Below are 9,679 nucleotides of genomic sequence, written 5' to 3'. Positions count from 1 at the left end.
CATGTTCCATTCCTTAGGGGGAAAAGCACACATGGATGATTAGGCGTAAACATGGCACCTTTAGGATCTTATCTTGGGAAGAATGAGATTGAGTTGAGATGCAAAAATAATAGAAACACTTACATCATGTTCCCTTCACTGAGAGAGAAAGTGTCATTGTAGGGGGTGGGAGCAAATTCTATCCAAGAGCTGTTAAATACTTTTAAGATATTTGTGATCAAGGGATCATTAGAAATTCCTTCAATGACGATCCACTTCCCCATGACCTAAAAAATGAAAATACTTCACCAAAAGAACATGAACATTTGGAAGAAAATGAAATCCCGAATGAAATCTTTGTACAAGGCATTTGGGAAGGCTTGTTTTCTAAAAAGATAGGTTAGATACTTTTACAAACATTCAGGTAAATGTTGCTATCAGGTTTATATATATAAAAAATCACTGCCAAATGTGTGTCAGTTACAAGAATCATTATGTGATAACATAAATACAGAAAATACAGATTCTTTTTTGAATTATTATTTTTCCTGTAATATTTGACAGCATTGTTTGTAATATAAGTGAATATTAAAACATCTCCTGTAAGCATCTCAGCTAATGGACTAATAAAATCACTTACTGAACTATAGTTTTCTTTCAGCACCAGTGGATTTATGAAGGTCTCACAGTCGAGGTCGGCAGCTTGGCTTGCAGCAAGGAAGCTGAGAAAACCCAGAAGACTGATGAGAACAGCCATGTCAGGAACTCAGGAACTCCTGCTCACCTGTCTACTGGACACCAACACTTCACGTGGCTTTATACTCTGTGACCTTGTGGCAGTGTGGCAGGGGGAGTTTGTTCTGGAACAGCTACATGGTCCTTTCAAAGTGTCACAACAGCACCAGAGGCAGGCCCCCTTCCAGTAAATTGAGCTCTGGATATTAGAATTTTGTAGATTTGGAAAATCCTCTATATCTTCCTGTCTGCCAGCTTTTTATAGGACATCTACGCATTTATTTGATGTGTACAAATGTTTTTTAATGTTTTGTTTGATATTAAATGCTTTCAAAATACATTATAAAGCAATAAATAAAATATAAAAAATACAATAAAGTTAAAATAAATTACAATTAGAAATGAAGACAATATTTAATACTGAAAACAGAAGTATAGTATAATTTGCGTATATATGTGTGCACACATGTAAAGAGCTATAGCTGTCTGCCAATTGTGAGACGTTTAACGCTAATGTTATCAAAGAAATATCCCTGTCCTGATATGTAAACAATAATTGATTGTTGTCCCATAGATGAAATCATTGCTTAAATGTGCTAAATTTAAACCGATATCTCCCACATCTTAAGCCATGGCACTATATGTTCAGAATCACATTCTTCACTTGTGTGCAGGCCTATAGTGAACCCAACTAAAGTCAGTCCTGATGGGTTTAGGACTTGCATAATATCCAGAGGCTGGGTGAAACTATACTTATAGTAAGACTATATTTATGCATCTGCACTTTCAGAGACTTTTTGGAGAACTTTTACCTCATAATTAAAACATAAATATCTGGCCTTCAACACCATTGAATTTTATTGAGTTCATAAAGTGAACATCATAAAGTCTGAGGGAAAACATGAAATACTTTTTCATACTTAATTAAATTTAAATGGAATTATGATTCTTAAAAGCTAAAACTTAATTGTCTCCTGTCTAATTTGAAGAAAATAATGGGTTACTACACATGTAATTTAGTGTAAATTCTTCTATACCTTAACTAAAGTGAATTTTTAGGTGTTTTACCTATAGCTATTTCATTTGGTTAAAATTACCCTACAGAAATGCTCTTATTTTCAACATATACATTCATCAGTGGGGTCCATCATCTGCCTGTATGTTGGATTGTATATGAAGTGCTGTGCATGTTGTAGCCAGTGAAGCCTATAAATGTTTTTTACAGACTGCAGCAAACGCAACTCTAAACTGCGTACTGAATGTGGCTACAAAATAGCTTTACCACATTAAGCTAAATGTTGCTTGTCAGAAAGGGGAAAAGAACGTCACAGTTCAGATAATTGGCTAAAACAGATTTTGAGCTTTTTGGTTTTCTCTAATTTTTTGACAAAATATTACTGTTCATGGGAATGCATGCAACCAGGAAAAAAAAAAGATAACACAGCTTTCAGGATTAGTGGCTTTAGGAAGTCTGTCTCTGCTCACCCTCCACATACTCAGACCTGTTGGTGAAGACATTAGAACATGAAAACCATTTAAAGTGACACAGAGAGAGAGAGAGAGAGAGAGAGAGAGAGAGAGAGAGTGGTGGAGAAGGAAGGAATGCTGTAAATTTCTAATCTAGTGACTCTCGCATTTGTAGCCATGTCTAGTTGAGCCTGCTAAAACAGCTTAGAACTATACCTTTGAAGAAGTCTTTTCTACCCAGCAGAATGATTAGACTAAGAAAACGGTGTGGTATGCAAACAACATAGGCAAGTATTTATTACTTATTGGCTCCCCCCCATGAAAAAGATTAAAAAATTAACCTGTAAGCATATATTTAGAAGCACATACTTGCCAGTCTCTAGTGTTGTGGTGATAACTGACATACACTGTAAATCATTCACTTTTACCAGTCATTAATGTTTGTTGTTCAGTGCTTGGTATTGCATTACATTGGTTCAATGGGCTCTCCTTCTCAGTATGGAGAATATGCCAGATTTGAATAATGTTTGGATACATTTATCTGGCTGTCTGTCCATCCATAGAGTCATATCTCTGTCTATCGGCTTACCTACCATGGACTCTATCCACAGCCACGAGTTTGGAACTGCCCTCAATAAACATTTCTCACTGTTGCATTTGTGTCCTGCCTCAACTTGGTTGACATAATTAAGTAACATTACTTTCAATAAATATATCATGACTATAAAATGTAATACATATACAGTGTACAATAGTTTTATGAAGTTGTGAGCTATACTGCCTCAGTTTCAGATAAGACTATTTACAACAGCTTACTGTTCTTGAACAGTGTTATACAATTATATTCCTAAACTGAAAAGATGCAGATTTGTTTTTCTGTTAATAATTAAAGCATCCTTTGAATGGTATTTCATCGTAAAATAAATAGGTAGTAAAGATAGATTATATTTAACATTTGTTTGATCATTTAAGAATTTGTGATAGTAATTATTTTGCTATTTGCCACTGCAAAAATGTCTGGAGGTGTAGGGTGTGTGTGTGTGTGTGTGTTTGTGTGTGTGTGTGTGTGGGGGGGGGGTGTGTAGGTTATAAAGTGACAGGGACCCTTGTGAACGTGAGTGACAGCAGGGTAAATATTAGTAAACGGAGTCCTGCATTAGACTGTGTTGCTCTGTTGAGACAGGGGCAGTCCCAGTAAGGCTGAGTGTTCACGACTTTGTCCCTGTGTCTGATCTGGTCTACTGTTGCTTGATCTTTCCTCTTTTGTTGCTCCTGTTGACCAATGGCTGATATTAGCGAGACATCGCTGGGTTGAAAGGGGGAGGGATGAGGACAGTCTAGCCAATCAGTGGCCAAGGGCCTGGGGTATCCCTCCTCAGGGGCTGAGCCTGGGTATGGAAATTTCCAATAGGAATGACCCTTGAAAAGGTAGATGGAACCTGATGGACAAAGGGTGATAGAGAAAAACAAACTGATAAACACACATGTATACAGACGCATGAAACAAAGCAGTCCTACATGTTATCACATGTGCATACACACACACACACAAACGACCCAAGACCATACCTTGAGTTTGACACAACTTAGAACACACGGTGCAACATCACCCCCCACCTCACCGTCATTCTCCACGAGCATCCCGTTTACTCCTCCTTCGATGAGTTCCTTCCAAACCCGACTTTCCTCCTCATCTCCCTCCCTCTTGTCTGCGCGCTCTCTCAGAGGACCCCACACCACTCCGCGCTCAGGCTCCCAGTGCAGGCCCTGCCACCCTCCATCCAATCCACTGGGAGCCAGGGCAGACAGGGTCTTTGGGAAGCCCTCCTGGAGAGACAGGTCCTTAAACAGCCAGACGTGGGAGCCTGGAAAGGCATTGTGGTACTGCATATGTGAGAAGGCTTGTCTGACACCTCAACTACTGCAACTGTACTGTAAATGATGGTTTACATGGTTCAGATGCAATGGTGGAAATTTGTGATGTGCATTTACTTTAATAATGACCCAATGCTCCTTTAAATATCAGTAATAGCCACTTCACCAGCTGTCGATGTAACATTTAGGGCCACTGTCCTAATTTAGTAACTGCTTGGGATTTTTATGCCATGTATGTAGATGAACAGGATGTTCTGAGGGACTGACCGCTAATGAAGATGATAGCATGATCTGTATTTCTCTCCAGAACAGCCCTCAAGGGGGGTAATGAGGATGGTAGAGCCCCCCAAAGTCTGCGCACAGACACAGCTTTCTTTGAGATAAGACCGTCTCTGCTCACCCTCCACATACGCAGACCTGTTGGTGAAGACGTTAGAACATGAAAACCATTTAAAGTGACATAGAGAGAGAGAGAGAGAGAGAGAGAGAGAGAGAGTGTTGGAGAAGGAAGGAATGCTGTAAATTTCTAATCTAGTGACTCTCGCATTCATAGCCATGTCTAGTTGAACCTGCTAAAACAGCTCGGAACTATACCTTTGAAGAAAAATGTCTCTCCTCGGATCTTAGCAACTGCATCGAAAGTGGTGTTGCAGCGATCCACAGAATAACTTCAGAGAGAGAACAGAGAAAACCCATACTTTTGTTTTTAGGAAGTTTCTTTTGTCTTCTGTTCTGACAATTTTAACCATTTTTAAAAATCATCCATTTCTAATTTCTCACTTTTTACACTATTTTAAACAGGCTTTGCATTGTGACAAAACAACAATAACAAACAATAACGTATCAGTTGTGTAAATAAGGCCTACAATATTCCAGGTACTGCATGAGTCTTGTTCTTACCTGAAAGTATGTTTGTGCCTGTTTGTGAGTGTGTCTCCTTGTTGACGTCTCAGTTGAGCTTCAGCCTCGAGGGGATGGCTGTCTGTGTGTAGATGTTGACCCCTTTTCCCTGAACACACATATTTTTGCCAGTTTGTCTCTCAACTTAAAAACAACTGTGCTTGCATTAAAGAAAATAGCTTTTAACCACCCATGTCCACACACACACACACACACACACACACACACACACACACTCACTCACACACACACACACACACACACACACACACACACACACACACACTCACACACACACACACACACACACACACACACTCACACACATACACACACACACACATACACACTCACGCACACACACTCACACTCACACACACACACACACACACACACACTCACTCACACACACACACACACACACACACACATACACTCACACACTCACACTCACACTCACAGTAGTACATCAGCTATCTTTTTAAGATTCTCTTTAGGTTTTTGTGATTCATAGACAAAAAAATAGCATGCTACTGGCATAGATTAATTGTTGAGAAGAATGAGCTAATAACACATACCATAGAGAGCTGTGATGTGCTGTCTGTCGGGAGGGTCAAGGCTGAAGTTTAGAGGGTCCCCCAGGGGTCCTTGGTAATATGGGCGCATCACAGATCGTCGTGTTGATGAGTGTGAGAGTCCAAGGGCATGGCCAAGCTCATGCACCAGCACTGTGAACAGGTCTGTGCCTTCTGAGGCTGATGGAAGACAAACTAGTTTTTGATCACAGATGGTTTCAATAGGTTCTGTTAACCATCTTGTGCACATGCTTTTGAGCTACCTGGCTGTCTGAAAGCCCAATCCTCCTCTGCATCCAAATGAACTTCTCCCGCTCTGTCAGGGTCAGAGGGAAAGAAGGCGTGGCCAACAGCTCCACCAGCCCCATCAAATGGGTATCCATCACCATGAAAGCCATATAAAAAATCAATCTGAAGATCTGTCCCCTTTGGCCCTCCAACCTATCGCAATTCAGATAGAGTGTGACATGTCCTTAAGTGGAAAAAACAAATAGGAATGCTTTTTATGATTGCTCATATCTATCTTCAGTAATGTGAATATGATCTTTTCAGTCTGAAACATATGCCTGTTAGCTGCAGATCACATTATATCTTCTTGAACTAATAAAGATGAAACTCAACCTCATGAAACTCAAGAAGTGTAGGCTCCGCCCACACCCGGAGTGCATAGAAGACCAGAGTGCGAATCATCTCACGGGACAGACCTGAGGAGGCAGGGTATGACTGTAACCTGAAGAAAGATGGCAAGAATGTTACATGTATTACAGTTACTAATTTTAGCCAGTGTATTTCAAAACAGGTATGGTTTTAGCTAATGAGTTTCTTCAGCCCATCAACAGGACATCTTTTTCATGTAACATTATCTAAAAAATTCGCACATTTAGTTCTCGACTGAGCAGCCTTTTTTACTTAGTGAAACTCATGGACTGCACGCTGCATGGGATCATTTGAACACACAAAATTGGCTATCAAAGTTAGTGAAAGAAAAGAGAAATTAGACAACATGATCCTCCATTGGAGGATCAAGAAACACTGTCACTCAAACCTCCAATTGATGTTTCGCTGAGTCCAGGGTGATGCTGCCCTTTTCATTCTTTGGCCATGACCCTCGGTGTCTGAAGCTGACAGAGCACTGACCTCACTGCCTTTATCAGGAAGTGAACAGCGCGGTGTCTGCATTAGCCTTAGTGTCTCCTCATCTGAGAGAGAGAGAGAGAGAGAGAGAGAGAGAGAGAGAGAGAGAGAGAGAGACAGAGACATGGAGAGAGATGGGTGGTTGATTGATATACTAGGTATAGCAGGGTGAGACACTGAGCTCAGTTCTCCTACCTAAGGCTCCTGTGTCGTCCAAACCTGCAAACCTCTGCATAGCCTTCACAGCTTGTGTGACAGCTGACCAGACCTGAAGCTGGCCAGTAGAAGGATCAGGTGGAGGCAGGTAGCCATACTTTGTGAGCCAATCCTATCAAAACACCAAGAGATTTGGTTAGTGCTGGTGTCAGTATTTCTGCTGTTGTTAATGTGTTAAGCTTCGGACTGTTCTGATGTGTTTAACTTCAGGCAGTGGGATAACATTAAGTTTTTTTTATTTTTTATTTTTTTTAGTTTACTCGGTTTATTACTTTATTTAGTTTTAATAATTTAATGTAAGTCTTCTGTTGTATACTGTAGATAGTGATAGGAATGTGATGTGGAAATGTCTGATTCAGTCCTTTCACTATTTTTTGCACTTCAATTATATGCAACTATGTTTAATTCTGAATTTCAAACGTTGAATGTTATACTTTTATGCATGACATTCAGTTTCAGATTTTATACTTCTTGTTTATGAACTTTGAAAATTATTTCAAACTTCAGTTTCAAATATTGTGATGCAATTTAAATAATAGCATTTAGTCTCAGTGTTTAAATTTCTAATGGCATAGTTCTGTGTAAGCCAAACAGGGCTAATTGTCACCCTCTCTTAATGAAAAATCAACACCATTCAGTGCATCTAAACCCCTGTCTACAACAATATGATGCAGTTGAACAATTGTTGATACTTCCAACCTACAGCCATACTGGTACATAATGGGGAAATTTACCACTAGGCGTGCACTCTCATCCTCTGTGGGTGGGGCAGAGGAAGGAGCTGTAGAGGTCCCTGGGTTAGTGTGAAGGTCTACTGGTACAGAGATTGCCCCCTGGTATACACACAGGCTAAGTGCAAGCACTGTCCACAGCACCACCTTCATGCTGAGAGCTTGCACGACCTCTGGAAGGACCAGTTGAGTGATAATAGCCTTCCTATAAATTCATATTAATAACTGCCAGTTCCACAGCAAGAAGAGGATTCCACAGCTTTGTGACACCGGGCTGAGAGGCCGCGCTCCGCAACTGCAGAATCAGTGGATCATGGAGAAATGATGCACGTGTATATGTTAGGAAAAGAGAATTACAGACACTACAGAGGAAAAATCTCAACTGATGCCATTACACCACACCCCCTTCTTTTATTTTACAAAAGAATAAAACACATTGCACATTAATAATTAAGCTTATCAAATAAAAGGGGCTCATAAATAAATTGATACTAGATTTAACGATGGTGGTTTTTTCACTTGCAAAGAGGAAAACAGTATCAAAGAGAGACCAGGATTTGCATAACTGAAAAGGTGACGCTTCAAAGATGATGAAAGTGTGGGGCCTAGGTGACCGATTTCATTTAGTAGGGAAAATATGGAATGAGGGGCGCTGGCCCGGCTTGCAGGATGCAAGTATTTAATTAAATTAGCGGGTGTAAATTTATTATGGGAGACAACAATACAAGACAGGGTAGACGGATGGGAAAGGGTGGGCAGAGGGGGAGCAGCAGGATTATGCAGTAATGGAATTAAAGTAAAGCATCTAATCTCATGGGGTGGTGACAGGGGACAAAATCAAAAGCTCAGTGTGGAGGGACTGAGTGAAAGGGAAAGCTCGAAAGACATTTATGAACAGTAGATGATATGGAAAATGTGCCTGTGTATGAATGAGAGAGAGACTGAGCAAGAATGAGCCTCTGACCCTAAGAGAAAATGATATCAGACTATAACGTACTACTATCAGACTAACAACAGAAAAGTCACGTAACGTGTACATAGACCTGCAGATTTTCTACCCCTTTGTGTCATAGTACATGATAACACAACAAAATGAAGTTGAATTAATGCCCATTTTTAAAAAATTGAGCACCCACAATATATTTGAAAACATCACAAATTAGATCTATGATTATTTTCATTTTCTCTTCATCTGAACACACCCGTTTAAAATCTAAAAAGTACAAAAAGTTAAAGAAATAATGGAACTCACAATTTGCAAAATACACAAGACATCTTACCGTCCTTCTGTCCCAAGAACTTCTGTGTCGTTTCACTTTTCCACACCCACCCTATCACTCAACCTTTCCTGCTCTCTCCCTCTCTGAACAGATGTGACCCTCCCCTCTTCACTTCTCCTCCCCTCCCCTCCCTTCTTCTCTCAGTCTCTTGCTTCTCTTCCCTCACGCTTCCCCAGCCACACAGTGGTGTCATTGTGTGTGTATGTGTCTCTCTGTCTAGGATATTATTAGTAAAAATCCCTCATTCTGCCTTGTGAGATTTAGAGCCCCTATTTATTTGAATGCACTGGCATGACTGCCTGCTTTAAGAGTATTGTGATTATCTTGCTGCTTTGTTTGAAGTGCACGCGGGTGTGTGTGTGTGTATGCATGATTTGATGAGTGGTAGTGTCTGAACCAAATCTTAAAAAGCATGCTTTGATGATTTAAATGTATCTTTCTCTCTAAATTCATCGTTGTGATATGACTTGGGAAACACTTACTTCTTAACCTGTTACTGCTTAGTTTCTGTATATTCCAAACTTGACAAACATCAGCAAGCATACGGGTTTTGTTCCAAAAAAGCAGATGCTGATAGAAGAAACACTATGGATGACTGGGGAAGGAATGCATTTAGACATGCTGGACTGTTACATGGTACCTTGTAAGAGTTTATGATTATAACAGAAAGAGAGGGTGAGAGATAGAGGGACCAAGTGAGGGTGAAAAATTCCAGATGTGCGGTCATTCTTTTTTGCAGGGTGTACTGTATGAGTTCTAGGGGAACGACTTAACAAGAAAAGCATAC

At 40.2% G+C, this 9,679-nt stretch overlaps 1 protein-coding gene across 2 annotated transcripts; it reads right to left on the bottom strand.

The window, feature by feature from the left end:
- Positions 1–2,449: 2,449 nt before the first annotated feature.
- mmp17b (matrix metallopeptidase 17b) lies at positions 2,450–8,902 on the bottom strand. 2 transcript variants are annotated; one of them, XM_035532404.1, is made up of 12 exons: positions 8,865–8,899; positions 7,616–7,907; positions 6,861–6,993; positions 6,577–6,730; positions 6,153–6,261; positions 5,795–5,972; positions 5,535–5,711; positions 4,957–5,065; positions 4,651–4,724; positions 4,324–4,473; positions 3,804–4,046; positions 2,450–3,620 (listed from the first exon to the last, which is right to left on the bottom strand). In XM_035532404.1, the coding sequence occupies exons 2-12, from the start codon at positions 7,763–7,765 to the stop codon at positions 3,268–3,270; spliced, it is 1,830 nt and encodes a 609-aa protein (XP_035388297.1). In that variant the 5' UTR covers positions 7,766–7,907; positions 8,865–8,899; the 3' UTR covers positions 2,450–3,267. The 2 variants fall into 2 exon arrangements, with proteins under 2 accessions (XP_035388297.1, XP_035388296.1); XM_035532403.1 differs by having other exon boundaries at positions 7,616–8,902.
- Positions 8,903–9,679: the final 777 nt, after the last annotated feature.

Source organism: Electrophorus electricus, chromosome 12 (assembly GCF_013358815.1).
Source record: "Electrophorus electricus isolate fEleEle1 chromosome 12, fEleEle1.pri, whole genome shotgun sequence".
Taxonomy (NCBI): Eukaryota; Metazoa; Chordata; class Actinopteri; order Gymnotiformes; family Gymnotidae; genus Electrophorus; species Electrophorus electricus.
This window is presented reverse-complemented; position numbering and strand designations above follow the sequence as displayed.